The sequence below is a fragment of the Arachis hypogaea genome, chromosome 3 (assembly GCF_003086295.3).
Source record: "Arachis hypogaea cultivar Tifrunner chromosome 3, arahy.Tifrunner.gnm2.J5K5, whole genome shotgun sequence".
Taxonomy (NCBI): Eukaryota; Viridiplantae; Streptophyta; class Magnoliopsida; order Fabales; family Fabaceae; genus Arachis; species Arachis hypogaea.
In genome coordinates, this window is record NC_092038.1 from 77531534 (window position 1) to 77548682 (window position 17149).

A 17149-nucleotide genomic window follows, 5' to 3' on the forward strand; every position below is an offset into this window, starting at 1 on the left:
TTCTCTTGTTAATTTCTCTATTTTGCCACTTTTAGTTTATGAACTCTCTTGTTAATTTTAATTTCCTTTAATACAATTTGATGTTTTATGTTTTCTTGATGCTTAATTGAGTTTCTTGCATTTGGTATCTATAGATTTTATTATTCTTTCAATTTAGCATGTTTTTCTTTTTATGCATGCCAAGTGTTTGATAAAATGCTTGGCTTAGTTTATGAGTAGATTTTTTATATTCTTGGCTTGGGTTGGTAACTTGGATAACCTTGAGTTACTAATGTCCAAGTGATTAATAATTTAGAGATCTTAATTAGTCTTGTTTTTATTGATGCTAATCTTTTATTAATTCAATTAACAAGTTGATTAGGACTTACGAATTAGGATTAATTAATGCCATTTGACCTTCCTCCAATGTTGGGGATGACAAAGTGGGTTTGCTCTTTCTAATTATCATGTTGTGGTTAGTAACAAGGAAAGTGATCATTAACCATCAACCCTTGTCAAGGACTTTCTTAGTTGATTTCTTCAATTGTCTTAGTCTAATTGATTTTGATATTTAGTTATTATTTGTTTCTTTAATTTCTTGTTATTTACATTTCTTGTCTCTTGCTATCTCACTCGCGATTTTTCTCATAGCCAATAATTCAGCACTCGATTGTAATTCTTAGGGAGTACGACCCGAGATTCTACTCCCGGTTATTTTGGTTTGTATTGTGACAACCTTTTAAACTTTGATTGAGAGTTAATTATTGGTTTAGACTATGCTTGCAATGAAATTCTATTGAAAAATTCTAGACCAACGTTAATTCTCACATTAAGATGCCACAACAAGGCATATTGGAGATTGAGTTGTTTGATGTGTAGGGTATCGACTTCATGGGACCTTTTCCACCCTTATACTCAAACAATTAGATTATGGTGGTGGTTGATTATGTATCCAAGTGGGTGAAAGTAGTGGCTTTACCCACTAATGATGCAAAAGTGGTGCTGAGCTTTCTTCAGAGATATATTTTCAGCCGATTTGGTGTCCCACGGACACTGATTAGTGATGGAAGAAGCCACTTCTGCAATGGACAGCTGGATTCTCTTCTGCAGAGATATGGAGTCCATCATAAAGTGGCAACCACCTATCACCCACAGACAAGTGGACAGGTTAAGGTCTCTAACAGAAAACTCAAGCCGATTATGGAAAAGACCGTTAGTGCTTCACGAAAGGACTGGGTTAGGAAGCTTGATGATGCTCTCTGGGTGCACTGGACGGTATTCAAGACTCCTATTGACATGTTCCCATATCAATTGGTCTTTAAAAAAGCTTGTTACTTGCTAGTGGAGTTGGAGTACAGAGCACATTGCGCAACAAAGTTCCTGAACTTTGATGCCAAGGCTGCAGGAGAAAAGAGGCTCCTTCAACTGAATGAGTTTGATGAATTTAGAAATTTGGCTTATGAGAATGCCAATGTTTATAAAGGGAAGACAAAGATGTCGCATGATAGATAATAGCCACCGAAGCATTTAAGCCAGGCCAGAAAGTTTTATTGTTTAATTCAAGGCTCAAGCTCTTGATGGGTGGAAAAATGCCGGTTAAGAAATGTTAATAAAAGCAGCGTTGTCAGTACAATCTTAACCGACGAAATTCCCACTATCAATTTAGTTTGTGTCACAATGAATATTAAATAACTGGGAGTAGAATTCCCATGTCGTTCCCAAGAGTTGACACAAGGTGCAATTTATTGGTCAGGAATTTTCTAAGAAATTTTAGAGCTGGAAAATGGGAAAATAAATGGCTATCAATTGAAGCAATAAATAATGACAAGAGGTATTATATATTTGAAATAAAAGGCCTTGGCTAGGAGAAGATTAATTGGAGTTCCTATCCTTGTTGACTTTCCCAAATATAATAGTAAAGGTTGTTGTTTCCAATTAGTTATCCTCTAACTAATAAAGGAAAGTCAAGTAGGTAATACTAACTCTAATTCACAAGTCCTAATCACTTCCCAGGGAAGGATTAGTGTTAGTGAAAATTGAGTTAGCCAGTAATTTCCAATTATAGATTAATATTTGAGTATTCTAACTCAAGGTTTCCAATTAATCAACTCCAAAGCCAAGTTGGGAGCTCTACTCCATTAACATGAATACCATTTTCACAAACATGTAAAGGGAGTAGATAGGAGACATGGTAATTAAAATAAATTAATAAAATCACAATTGGTACTGATAATTAATTAAAATGGATTAAACAAGTAATGGAATTAAATAAAAAATAGTTCATTGCATTAATAAATTTAAAATTAACAAAATCCAAACATGAGTTCCAGTAACTAAATGGAAAATAAAAGAGTAGAGTGATAGAAAGGCAAACTATAGCGATGAAAACTTTAATCGAAGGTAGTAGCAACTCTCTCAATATCCAATCCAAAAGCCAAAAACTAAGAATGCTAAGAACCGTAGGAGAAGTAGTGTTTCTCTCTCTAGAATTCCAAAAAACTAAAACTAAAACTAAAGTGAAGTGTCTCCTCAGTCTCAGCACTCCCCTTCCTCTAGTTTACGTTTTTGGGCTTGAAACTGGGTCAAAAACAGCGCAGAAATCTCTCGAGCGACTTCTGATATGTGCAGCATGTGACGCTCTGTCACGCGTACGCATCCCTGGACTTTTGTGCTTGTCACGCGTACGCGTCGCTGAAAGATGCGCCAATTCATACGCACACATCAGGCGTGCGTGCGCGTCGCTCCTCGCTTGTGATCTCTTTAGTTTCTTGTGTTCCTTCCACTTTGACATGCCTCCTCTTTATCCTTTAAAAAAGCTATTCCTGCTCTATAAACCTAAAAACACTTGACAAACACATCACGACATCGAATGGTAATAAAGGAGAATTAAAAATTAACAATTTAAAGGCCTAGGAAGCAAGTTTTCAATCATGGGACAAAATTAGGAAAGATTTATAAAACCATGTAGTTTGTATGAATAAGTGTACGAATAATTGATAAAATCCACTTAATTTAGCATGAAATAAACCATAAAATAGTGGTTTATCAATCTCCCCACACTTAAACATTATCATGTCCTCATGTTAAGCTCAAGGAAACCAAAAGAGTGATGGAAGACAAAGGTGAGACCTATGCAATGCAACCTATTTATATGAATACAACTAGATGCTCAAATGCTTTTTCCTTACTTGGTTAAAAGTAGACAAATTCTCCAAGACAAACAGAAATAAATTCCACTAATTCAAATAACGCAATAAGATACAATTAAACTTGCAAGAAGAGAGCTTGTGAAAGCCAAAAACACAGAATTGAGCATTGAACCCTCGTTGGAAGTGTATACACTCTAATCACTCTAGTGTTTGAGGGTCGAGTCTCTCGGTTCTCTGCTAATCTTGCTCTCTAAGGCTTGCTTTTTCTTCTACCAATCAACACAATTTAATGCACAAATACACATATAAAGAGGTCTTTTCCAAGGGTTGTAATGGGGTTAGGGTCAAGGTAGGAATGTATTTGGTTAAGTTGACTAAAATCTGAATCCTTGATTAACCTAAACTTCTCACCTAACCTGAGACATTCCAAGTCATTACAAGGCAATACCTAAACATCCATTAACTATTTTTCCATAAATTCATGCACCTTGATATCTTTTAAGTCAAGTCATATGCATTGGTTCACTTATCAAGTCAAGCCATGCCTAGACCTTGTTCTTATGTATTTTCAACGGTGGAGTTTCTACATACCATAGATTAAGGTGTGGAGCTCTGCTGTACCTCGAGTATTAATGCAATTACTATTGTTCTTCTATTCAATTCGGCTTATTCTTGTTCTAAGATATTCATTCGCACCAAAGAACATGATGAATGTGATGATTATGTGACGCTCATCATCATTCTCACTTATGAACGCGTGCCTGACAACCACTTCCGTTCTACAAGCAAACAAGGCTTGAATGTTTATCTCTTAGATTTCTTAATCGGAATCTTCGTGGTATAAGCTAGAATTGATGGCAGCATTCAAGAGAATCCAGAAGGTCTAAACCTTGTCTGTGGTATTCTGAGTAGGATTCGAGGATTGAATGACTATGACGAGCTTCAAACTCCTGAAGGCTGGGCGTTAGGGACAGACGCAAAAGAATCACTGGATTCTATTCCAACCTGATTGAGAACCGACAGATGATTAGCCGTGCTGTGACAGAGCGCGTTGAACATTTTCACTGAGAGGACGGGACTGTAGCCACTGACAATAGTGATGCCCAACATACAGCTTGCCATGGAAAGGAGTAAGAAGCATTGGATGAAGACAGTAGGAAAGCAGAGAGACGGAAGGGACAAAGCATCTCCATACGTTTATCTAAAATTCTCACCAATAAATTACATAAGTATCTCTATCTTTATTTTATGCTTTATTCATAAATCATCTATAACCATTTGAATATGCCTGACTGAGATTTACAAGATGACCATAGCTTGCTTCATACCAACAATCTCCATGGGATCGACCCTTACTCGCGTAAGGTTTATTACTTGGACGACCTAGTGCACTTGCTGGTTAGTTGTGCGAAGTTGTGATAAAGAGTTGAGATTGCAATTGAGCGTACCATGTTGATGGCGCCATTGATGATCACAATTTCGTGCACCAAGTTTTTGGCACCGTTGCCGGGGATTGTTTGAGTTTGGACAACTGACGGTTCATCTTATTGCAGATTAGGTATTTTTCAGAATTTTTAAGAATGAATTCGAGAGTTTCAATGTCCTGCTGAAGCTTGGCTAGCCATGTCTAATTTCTTTAGACTAAAGCTTTAGACTAACATTGCATGATTCCTGGAATTCTTTTTAAAAATATTGAATCTCTTTATTTTCTTTTTCCACATAATTTTCGAAAAAACCAAAAAAATTATAAAATCTTAAAATCAAAAATATTTTTATGTTTCTTGTTTGAGTCTAGTGTCTCATTTTAAGTTTCGTGTTAATTGCATGTTTCTATTTTTCTTGCATTTTTCGAATTCATTCATGTGTCTTCATTGATCTTCAAGTTGTTCTTGATGATTTCCTTACTCTGATCTTTAAATTCTCTTGTCTTGAGTGTTTTGTTGTTTCTCATATGCATTCTCAATTTGTTAGTGTCAATAGTATACAAATTTCTAAGTTTGGTGTCTTGCATGCATTGTCTATCTGATCTTAGTTTCATTTTGATTATTCCTCATTATTAAAAATCCAAAAAAAAATTTAATTTGTGTCTTTTCAAGTCAATAATACAGAGAATGAAGATTCAGAACATACAGCAGAGGAATTACACAGAAAAAGCTGAGCGTTCAAAATGCCCAGTGAAGAAGGAAAACTGGCGTTTAAACGCCAGCCAGGGCACCTGGCTGGGCGTTTAACGCCAAAAAAGGGTAGCATTTTGGGCGTTAAATGCCAGAATGGATACCATTCTGGGCGTTTAACGCCAGGATGGCACAAGAGGGAAGATTTTGTTTTTAATTCAAATTTTTTTCAAGTTTTCATAATTTTTCAAAATCAAATCTTTTTCAAATCATATCTTTTCAATCATATATTTTCAAAACCAATTTCTTTCCATTTTCAAAAATACTTGCTAACAATTAATGATTTGATTCAACATTTCAACTATGTTGCCTTTTCTGTTGAGAAAGGTTTAATGTTTGAATCATATCTTTTCTTGTTAGCCAAGTCATTGATTTAAAAAAAATCAAATCTTTTTAAATTGTTTTTCAATCATATCTTTTCAATCATATCTCTTTAAAACCATAACTTTTCATTCATATCTTCTTAATCACATCTTTTTCAAAATAGTTTTCAATCATATCTCTTTGACTTCCAATTTCAAAATCTTTTTCAAAATCACTTTATTTCTTTCTCAATCTTAGTTTTCGAAAATCAATTTCAATTTTTTTTAAAATTTCTTTTAATTAATTCACTTTAATTTTCGAAAATTTCTTCCCCTCTTCTCACATCCTTCTATTTATGGACTAACACTTCTCTTCAATGCACAATTCAAACTCTATCCCTCTTGATAAGTTCGAATTCTTCTACCTCCTCCTTCTATTCTTCTTTTTCTCTGACACCTCAAGGAATCTCTATACTGTGACATAGAGGATTCCATATTTTCTTGTTTTCTTCTCTTTCATATGAGCAGGAGCAAAGACAAAGGCATTCTTGTTGAAGCTGACCCTGAACCTGAAAGGACCTTGAAGCGAAAGCTAAGAGAAGCTAAAGCACAATTCTCTGTAGAGGACCTAACAGAAATCTTCAAAAAAGAAGACATGGCAGCCGAAAACAACAACAATGCAAACAATGCAAGGAAGGTGCTGGGTGACTTTACTGCACCTACTCCCGACTTCTATGGGAGAAGCATCTCTATCCCTGCCATTGGAACAAACAACTTTGAGCTTAAGCCTCAATTAGTTTCTCTAATGCAACATAATTACAAGTTCCATGGACTTCCATTGGAAGATCCTCATCAGTTTTTAGCTGAATTCTTGGAAATCTGTGACACTGTCAAGACCAATGGGGTTGACCCTGAGGTCTACAGACTTATGCTATTCCCTTTTGCTGTAAGAGACAGAGCTAGGATATGGTTAGACTCACAACCTAAAGAAAGCCTGAACTCTTGGGAAAAGCTAGTCAATGCCTTCTTGGCAAAGTTTTTTCTACCTCAAAAATTGAGTAAGCTTAGAGTGGAAGTCCAAACCTTCAGACAGAAGGAAGTTGAATCCCTCTATGAAGCTTGGGAAAGATACAAACAATTGATCAGAAAGTGTCCCTCTGACATGCTTTCTGAATGGAGCATCATATGTATCTTCTATGATGGTCTGTCTGAACTGTCCAAGATGTCATTGGACAGCTCTGCTGGAGGATCTCTTCATCTGAAGAAGACGCCTGCAGAAGCTCAAGAACTCATTGAAATGGTTGCAAATAACCAATTCATGTACACTTCTAAAAGGAATCCTGTGAACAATGGGACGAATCAGAAGAAAGGAGTTCTTGAGATTGATACTCTGAATGCCATATTGGCTCAGAACAAAATATTGACTCAGCAAGTCAATATGATTTCTCAAAGTCTGTCTGGAATGCAAGCTGCACCAGGCAGTACTAAGGATGCTTCATCTGAAGAAGAAGCTTATGATCCTGAGAACCCTTCAATGGAAGAGGTGAATTACATGGGAGAACCCTATAGAAACACCTATAATCCTTCATGGAGAAATCATCCAAATCTCTCATGGAAGGATCAACAGAGACCTCAATAAGGTTTGAACAACAATAATGGTGGAAGAAACAGGTTTAGCAATGGCAAGCCTTTTCCATCATCTTCTCAGCAATAGACAGAGAATTCTAAGCAGAGCCACTCTGACTTAGCAACCATGGTCTCTGATCTAATCAAAACCACTCAAAGTTTCATGACTGAAACAAGGTCCTCCATTAGAAACTTGGAGGCACAAGTGGGTCAGCTGAGTAAGAAAGTTACTGAACTCCCTCCTAATACTCTTCCAAGCAATACAGAAGAGAATCCAAAAGAAGAGTGCAAGGCCATCAACATGGCCAAATTCGGAGAGGAGAAAGAAGGAGTGATCGCCACTGAGGAAGACCTCAATGGATGTCCACTGGCTTCCAATGAGTTCCCTAATGAGGAACAATGGGAATTTGAGGCTCACACTGAGACCATAGAGATTCCATTGGATTTACTTCTGCCATTCATGAGCTCTGATGAGTATTTTTCCTTTGAAGAGGATGAAGATGTCACTGAAGAGCAAGTTGCTAAATACTTTGGAGCAATCATGAAGCTAAATGACAAGTTATTTGGTAATACGACTTGGGAGGATGAACCCCCTTGCTCACCAAAGAACTGGATAACTTGACTAGGCAGAGATTACCTCAAAAGAGACAAGACCCTGGAAAGTTCTTAATACCTTGTATTATAGGCACCATGACCTTTGAGAAGGCTCTGTGTGACCTAGGGTCAAACATAAACCTCATGCCTCTCTCTGTAATGGAGAAGCTAGGGATCTTTGAGGTGCAAGCTACAAGAATCTCACTAGAGATGGCAGACAATTCAAGAAAACAAGCTTATGGACTTGTAGAGGATGTTCTGGTAAAGATTGAAGATCATTACATCCCTGCTGATTTCATAGTCCTAGAGACTGAGAAGTGCACGGATGAATCCATCATCCTTGGCAGACCCTTCCTAGCCACAGCAAAGGCTGTGATTGATGTTGACAGAGGAGAATTAATCATTCAAGTAAATGAAAAATCCTTTATATTTAAAGCTCAAGGATATTCCTCTGTAACCATGGAGAGGAAGCATGAAGAGCTCCCCTCAAAACAGAGTCAAACAGAGCCCCCACAGTCAAACTCTAAGTTTGGTGTTGGGAGGCCACAACCAACTTCTAAGTTTGGCGTTGAACCCCCACATTCAAACTCTAAGTTTGGTGTTGGGAGGTTCCAACATTGCTCTGAGTATCTGTAAGGCTCCATGAGAGCCCACTGTCAAGCTACTGACATTAAAGAAGCGCTTCTTGGGAGGCAACCCAATGTTATATTTATCTATTTTCCATTATTATTTTATGTTTTCTATAGGTTGATGATCATGTGAAGTCACAAAATCAATTAAAAAAGCAAAAACAGAATGAAAAACAGAAAGAAAAACAGCACACCCTGGAGGAAAATTTGCTGGCGTTTAAATGCCAGTGAAGATAGCAAATGGGCGTTTAACATCCAGTTTGGCACCATTCTGGGCGTTTAACGCCAGAAAGGGGCACCAGACTGGCGTTAAACGCCAGGAATAGGCAAGAAGTTGGCATTAAACGCCAGAAATGGGCACCAGCCCGGCGTTTAACGCCAGAATTGGCAAAAGGAGCATTTTTGCTCGCCACTTCGTGCATGGATGAATTTTTCTTGACAGCTCAGGATCTGTGGACCCCACAGGATCCCCACCTACCCCACCATTCTCTCTCTTCTTCACCCATTCACCAATCACTTCAATACCTCTTCCCCAAAAACCCCTCACCTATCAAATCCCACCATTCTCTTCACCACTCACATCCATCCTTCATAAAATCCCACCTACCTCACCATCCAAATTCAAACCACTTTCCCTCCCAAACCCACCCATAATGGCCGAACCCTACCCCTCTCTCCACCCCTATATAAACCCATCTTCACTCCTTCATTTTCACACACCCTAAACACTACTTCTCCACTTGGCCGAAACACAAAGCCCCCCTCCATCTCCTATCTTTCTTCTTCTTCTACTCTCTTCTTTCTTCTTTTGCTCGAGGACGAGCAAACCTTCTAAATTTGGTGTGGTAAAAGCGTTGCTTTTTGTTTTTCCATAACCATTTATGGCATCTAAGGCCGGAGAAAGGGTGCATCAAGACCACTTCTATAAAGTTGTGGCCATGAAGAAGGTGATCTCCGAGGTCCCTTTACAAACTCAAAAAGGTCAACTTTAATCAAAGGTTGGACCAAGTCCTCATGGATACCACTAAGAAAAGGATGGAGCAAACAAGAGATCCCACTCATGGACATTAGGAAATTCCTCATCATGAAATCCCTGAGATGCCTCAAGGGATGCACTTTCCTCCACAAAACTATCGGGAGCAAATCAACACATCCCTAGGAGAATTGAGTTCCAACATGGGACAACTAAGGGTGGAGCACTAAGAACATTCCATTCTCCTATATGAAATTAGAGAAGATCAAAGAATCATGAGAGAGGAGCAACAAGGGCAAGGAAGAGACATTGAGGAGCTAAAGCACTCCATAAGATCTTCAAGAGGAAGAACAAGCCGCCATCACTAAGGTGGACCCGTTCTTTAACTTCCTTGTTCTTTATTTTTCTGTTTTTCGAAAATTATGCTTTATGTTTTATTTATGTTTGTGTCTTATGATCATTAGTGTCTTAGTGTCTATGCCTTAAAGTTATGAATGTCCTATGAATTCATCACCTTTCTTAAATGAAAAATGTTCTTAATTGAAAAAGAGAAGAATTGCATGAATTTCAAATTTTATAACAGATTAATTATTTTGATGTGGTGGCAATACTTTTGACTTCTGAATGTATGCTTGAACAGTGCATATGTCTTTTGAATTTGTTGTTCATGAATGTTAAAATTTTTGGCTCTTGAAAGAATGATGAAAAATGAGACATGTTACTGAGGATCTGAAAAATCATAAAAATGATTCTTGAAGCAAGAAAAAGCAGTGAATTCAAAAAAAAAAAGAGCAAGCAAAAAAAGCCAATAGCCCTTTAAACCAAAAGGCAAGGGTAAAAATAAGAAGGATCCAAGGCTTTGAGCATCAATGGATAGGAGGGCCCACAGGAATAAAATCCTGGTCTAAGCGGCTAAACCAAGCTGTCCCTAACCATGTGCTTGTGGCGTGAAGGTGTCAAGTGAAAACTTGAGACTGAGCGGTTAAAGTCGTGATCCAAAGCAAAAAGAGTGTGCTTAAGAACCCTGGACACCTCTAATTGGGGACTCTAGCAAAGCTGAGTCACAATCTGAAAAGGTTCACCTAGTTATGTGTTTGTGGCATGTATGTATCCGGTGGTAATACTGGAAGACAGAGTGCTTTGGGCCACGGCCAAGACTCATAAAGTAGCTATATTCAAGAATCATCATACTTAACTAGGAGAATCAATAACACTATCCGGATTCTGAGTTCCTATAGAAGCCAATCATTCTGAATTTCAAAGGATAAAGTGAGATGCCAAAATTGTTCAGAGGCAAAAAGCTAAAGCCCAGCTCATCTAATTAATACTGATCTTCATAGATGTTTTTGGAATTCATTGCATATTCTCTTCTTTTTATCTTATTTGATTTTCAGTTGCTTGGGGACAAGCAACAATTTAAGTTTGGTGTTGTGATGAGCGGATAATTTATACGCTTTTTGGCATTGTTTTTAGTATGTTTTTAGTATGTTTTAGTTAGTTTTTATTATATTTTTATTAGTTTTTATTTAAAATTCACTTTTCTGGACTTTACTATGAGTTTGTGTGTTTTTCTATGATTTCAGGTATTTTTTGGCTGAAATTGAGGGACCTGAGCAAAAATCTGATTTAGAAGCTGAAAAGGACTGCAGATGCTGTTGGATTCTGACCTCCTTGCACTCGAAGTGAATTTTCTGGAGCTACAGAAGCCCAATTGACGCGCTTTCAATTGCGTTGAAAAGTAGACATCCTCGGCTTTCTAGCAATATGTAATAGTCTATACTTTTCTCGAGATTTGATGGCCTAAACAGGCGTTCCAAGTCAGCTCAAGAATTCTGGCGTTTAACGCCGGAACTGGCACAAGAATGGGAGTTAAACGCCCAAACTGGCACAAAAGCTGGCGTTTAACTCCAAGAAAAGTCTCTACACATGAAAGCTTCAATGCTCAGCCCAAGCACACACCAAGTGGGCCCGGAAGTGGATTTTTATGTCATTTACTCATCTTTGTAAACCCTAAGCTACTAGTTCTCTACAAATAGGACCTTTTGCTATTGTATTTGACATCTTTTGATCACTTTAGATCTTTAGATCATCTTTGGATGTCTAGTTCTTAGATTATGGGGGCTGGCCTCTCGGCCATGCCTAGACCTTGTTCTTATGTATTTTCAACGGTGGAGTTTCTACACACCATAGATTAAGATGTGGAGCTCTGCTGTACCTCGAGTATTAATGCAATGACTATTGTTCTTCTATTCAATTCGGCTTATTCTTGTTCTAAGATATTCATTCGCACCTAAGAACAGATGAATGTGATGATTATGTGACGCTCATCATCATTCTCACTTATGAACGCGTGCTTGACAACCACTTCCGTTCTACAAGCAAACAAGGCTTGAATGTTTATCTCTTAGATTTCTTAATCGGAATCTTCGTGGTATAAGCTAAAATTGATGGCAGCATTCAAGAGAATCCGGAAGGTCTAAACCTTGTCTGTGGTATTCTGAGTAGGATTCGAGGATTGAATGACTGTGACGAGCTTCAAACTCCTGAAGGCTTGGCGTTAGTGACAGACGCAAAAGAATCACTGGATTCTATTCCAACCTGATTGAGAACCGACAAATGATTAGCCGTGCTGTGACAGAGCGCGTTGAACATTTTCAATGAAAGGATGGGACTGTAGCCACTGACAACGGTGATGCCCAACATACAGCTTGCCATGGAAAGGGGTAAGAAAGATTGGATGAAGACAGTAGGAAAGAAGAGAGACGGAAGGGACAAAGCATCTCCATACGTTTATCTGAAATTCTCACCAATGAATTACATAAGTATCTCTATCTTTACTTTATGCTTTATTCATAAATCATCTATAACCATTTGAATCTGCCTGACTGAAATTTACAAGATGACCATAGCTTGCTTTATACCAACAATCTCTGTGGGATCGACCCTTACTCGTGTAAGGTTTATTACTTGGACGACCCAGTGCACTTGCTGGTTAGTTGTGCGAAGTTGTGATAAAGAGTTGAGATTGCAATTGAGCGTACCATGTTGATGGCGCCATTGATGATCACAATTTTGTGCACCAGGCGCCCTATTTGCTCAATCCGCCGGTATTGCCAGTCGAACCTCTTAAGGATCTGAAGTAGCATCTGATTGGTGGAAGGTGCTTGTGGTATGGATAATGGTTGGGCCTTAGCCAGTGCTCTCTTAGTTCTTATCTTCGCCGGTGTCTTGTCAAAAGCCTTTTCTTTTCCTTTCTTGGTGGCCATCCTGAGGAAGGAAGAAAGAAAAGGGTTGTCAAATGTAGATAGCTAAAAACCGCTATGAAGAAAGTTCAAGTGATAGTGAATGCCAAAGGAGAGAAAATAGTGCTTAAATGCATGGTAGCTACTACATGAAAATAAGACATCAATTAAAATCATGAAGGCATATCATAACAACTAGATGCATGAGGATTAAAAGAAAGCAAGTAACAAGCATGAGAAGCATAGCTCAAGCACCAATATCAACAATAATTATCACATCTAACAAAATAATGAGCACTTTTATGTTGACAATTAATGACTAATATACTCAATACACATGGAATGCGAGGGTTGTGAAAAAGAGGCATTAACGTGTAAGAATAAAATAGAAAAAGAAGTCAAAATGGCATGAGAGCTTTTTCACAAACACTTGGTGTGCAAAATAAAAATAGGGAGTAAGGTAAATAATCCAAGCATATATGAGACCCAAAATAAAATGTCAATTGTCAAAGCACTCCCCATAATATCCACAAGCTAAAATATAACAAAATGATCACCCAAATAAAGCTCCAACACCAACATAAAAATGCAAGATAAAAGAATGAAAAAGGAATTAAAAATAACAAAGCTAATATAAAATTAAAAATAAATAGAATAGTTAAATACAATAAATAAAAGAAGTATGAAAGAGTAGAAGGGAAGAAGAAAAGAAACCTTAAAGAGAAGTTGGAAATAGGAGAATAAATGGGAGTAAGAATGAGAGAAGAGAGGTAAGAAGGAAAGAAGAAAAGGAAAGAAAATTGTAGCTATCGGAGTTGGTGGTCTCCGGTGGTAGTCCGCCAGTGGTGGTGAGAGAAGGGAAGAAGAAAGAATTAAGAAGGAGGGAAGAAAAAGAATGAAGAAGAAAGAAGGAGAATTAGGATTTGAAAAAGAAAAGAAGAGTGAAAGAGAGAAACAGGGCAGCGCGCTGAGTTAAGTGACGCGGCGCATATGACGTGCACGCGTCGGCCACGCATACGCGTCGGTGGGCAAAAGGTTAGGCGACGCGTAGGCGTCGGTCACGCATACGCGTGACCACTGGTCATGCCAGAGGCACGATTCTAGCCTCATGCCTGCACAACTCTCTATTTAAAACACCATTTTACGCTGTTTTTCATACCACGCATACGCATCGATGACACGTTTCTCACACATTTCTAGCGTAACTCCCTGTTCATTTTTCAATATTGCGCACCTACGCATGACGCGTGCATGTCATAGACGCTTGCGTGTCATGTGCATTTTTTTAAATATAAAATTAAAGGTAAACATGAAGAATTGGAAATGAACACTGATATAAATAAAAATAAAATAGAACTAATAAAAAGGAAAGATCGTACCATGGTGGGTTGCCTCCCACCTAGTGATGTATGGAAAACGATCCAATACAAAACTCACCGGCAAGTGTACCGGATCGCATCAAGTAATAACAATTCACATGATTGAGGTCGATCCCATAGGGATTGAAGGATTGAGCAATTTTAGTTTAGTGGTTGATTTAGTCAAGCAAACAAGAGTTTATTTGAGTGATTTGTATTTGACAGAAGCTAAATTGCATGAAATGTAAAGGGAGAGGGAAGAATTGCAGTAAATTAAAGAGCTAAGGAAGTAAAAGTGCTGAATCTTAAAGAACAAGTAAAGTAAATGACAGAAACTTAGAGTGCAAGAAATATAAATTGCTTGAATATTAAAGGGCTTAGGGAGCTGGGAATGTAGAATTTAAACAAGGAAAAGTAAATTGCAATTAACAGAAGAATAAAAGATGACTTGAATTGAAATAGATCTCAGACAGAAAAGTAAAATTGCTTGAAGAAGCATATAGTAGATGAATTAAACAGAAAATGCGGATCTCAGGGGTCAAGAGACTAGAAAACAAGTCTAGATCTAACTGCCTTCCTTGATCCAATCAGAGAACAATTGCAGAAGAATTAAAGATGAAATTCAGTAGAGAAAAGTAGATCGAAACACAAATCCTTGAATTATGCAATTAAATGAACAAAGAGATCTCAAGGTGAGATTGAAACAGAATTTCTTCAATTCTCAACACCCAAGACTCAAGCAAAGTGTACAGAAAAGAAAAGAAGTAAACCCAGAGGAAGAGAACTCAATTCTCCTTCCCAATTCAAAGCTAAAGTTCAAAGAAAATGAAAATTCAAAACGAAAGTAAACTCCAAAATGAAAAAGTCTAAAAATGATCAAAAGAAAAGTAAAAAAAGTTCCCAGTCAAAAAAAAAAGAAAAAAGGTTCTCTCTAAATCTAACTAACATCTATTTATATACTTCTTATTTTGGATTTCAGAATTTGGGTGGGCTTCTAAATTTGGTGAAGAATTGAATTAAAATGAATTTTTGTTGAATTTCCTAGCCCATGGGTGTTGCTCCCAGGGCTAGGCTCGGTTCCTTGCAAGAGCGGAGCTTTGGTGCTCTTTGCCTTGTCTCCATTTGTTGCGCACGTTCCTTCTTGTGACAAGGAAGTAACGCTCAGCTCTTGACAAGAGCTGAGCTTGCTCATTGTCTTTAGTGAGGGCCACAGTTCGAGTCCTAGGGAGAGCATATGCTACCCATTTTTCTTGGCACATGAGTAGCACCTAATGCCTTGCTTCCTTGAGGTACTTAGTTCGAATCCCAGGTGCAAACAAGCCAATTTTTGGCTTGTTTTTCTTGCAAATTAGCGCTGCACCCTTCCCCCTTAACCTTGGGTTCGAACCTCATGGCATGCGCTAGCAAATTATTTTTCCTTGATTTTTCTTGAGAAGCTCTCGATAAAGCTCTTGGCAAGAGCTGAGCTTTGAAACTTTGCCTTGCTCCCTCCTTGCTTGTAGCGCTCGGTTCTCATGGAGAGCGGAGCTTTCCCTTGCTTGGCCTTTGGCCTTAGAGTAGCGCTCCTTGTGAGAGCTCTAAGCTCTTGGCAAGAGCTTTGGGCTTTTGCTCCTTGATTGTGCCACGCTTTTCTCTTCCCTTGGCTACACTTTTTGTTTCCTTTGAGCACGCTCCTTAGGCCATGCTTTTCTTATTTTTTTCTTTTTTTCACCTACAAGTAATCAAAACCACCAATCAAATTGTCACAAAATTCACAAAGCTCATAATTCATTCAAAAACCAATAAATTATAGCTTAAACCTCATGATTTTGTGTCAAATAAAGGATGGTTGATTAATTCTACAAAACCATGTTAGCCCAAATAAAGCCTACCTTTTATGTCATCCTTGTTAGCCCCCTTGAGCTTTAATCCCCTTCTGTTTTATAACCACATTACTAGCTTTAAGCAGAAAAACAAAATAAAAATCCCAAGTTGAATCCTTGGTTAGCTTAAGATAGAAATTATGTACTATTAAAGTGTGGGGAAACCTATTGGGAACATGGATAATGAAAAATAGGGTAGAAATTTGAAAAGAATAAAGATGTTCCAAATTAAGAATTTTTGGGAAACATGCTCATGTGAAATTAAATTAATTAAATTTCCATGTGCATAAGAAAAAAAAAAGCAATGCACATAGAATAAAAATAAAATATGAGCATGTAATATCAAAAGTGGGAAAAATATGGGAAAACAGGTAAAGAAGCTTTACTTTAGAAATTATGTATGTTAGGTGAGATCTTGGACTAATTAAGGATTCACTTATTAGCTCACTTAGCCTTATACATATACCCTTACCTTTACCTTGGCCCTATTACTACCTTAATTAAAGACCTCATGATTTTTGGTATGTCTATATTTTATAATTGTTGATTGGTTAGATGAAGAACAAAGTTATAGAAAGTAAGGATAAAAAGAAGAATAGAGTGATTAACCCAATAAACACTGGGTGATTAGAGAGTAAACACAAAATTCAGTGAGGGTTCAATAACTCATCAACATATATCTATGCTTAATTTGTTAATTGTCTTGCAAGTTTATAAAATATTTTTTCTTCCCATCTCAAGTGTAAAAGTACTTTAACATTATCTAAGGTTGGCTATGTATATATGATTCCTTGAGAATGTAAATTGATTTAACTACATGTAAGCTTTATATATGAGTGAATAAGATTAGAATTGCATCATGCATTTAGTTAGTTGCATTTAGATTAGAATTGCATTGCATGGCATTCCACCACTTCAACCTCACTTTTTACCTTGGATATAGCATGAGGACGTGCTATTGTTTAAGTGTAGGGAGGTTGATAAACCCATATTTTGTGATATATTTTGTGCTTAGTTTGAGTGATTTATTCAATCCTTCACCCACTTATTCATGTTAATTGCATGGTTTTACTTTCCCTTCCTTATTATGTGATGTATGTGAAAAACATGTTTCCTATGCTTTAAAATTAATTGTTTTAATTACCTTTATTTCCATTCGATGCCATGATTAGTGTGTTGAGTAGTTTTAGATCTTCTAAGGCAGGAATGACTTAAAGGACGGAAAAGGAAATATACAAAAATGGGAGGAAAACGTAAAACG

General features: G+C 37.5%; 1 protein-coding gene across 1 annotated transcript; it reads left to right on the top strand.

The window, feature by feature from the left end:
• The first annotated feature begins 1179 nt into the window (after window positions 1–1179).
• LOC112778608 (uncharacterized) lies at window positions 1180–1491 on the top strand. The gene has a single exon (XM_025822913.1). The coding sequence runs from the start codon at window positions 1180–1182 to the stop codon at window positions 1489–1491; it is 312 nt and encodes a 103-aa protein (XP_025678698.1).
• Window positions 1492–17149: the final 15658 nt, after the last annotated feature.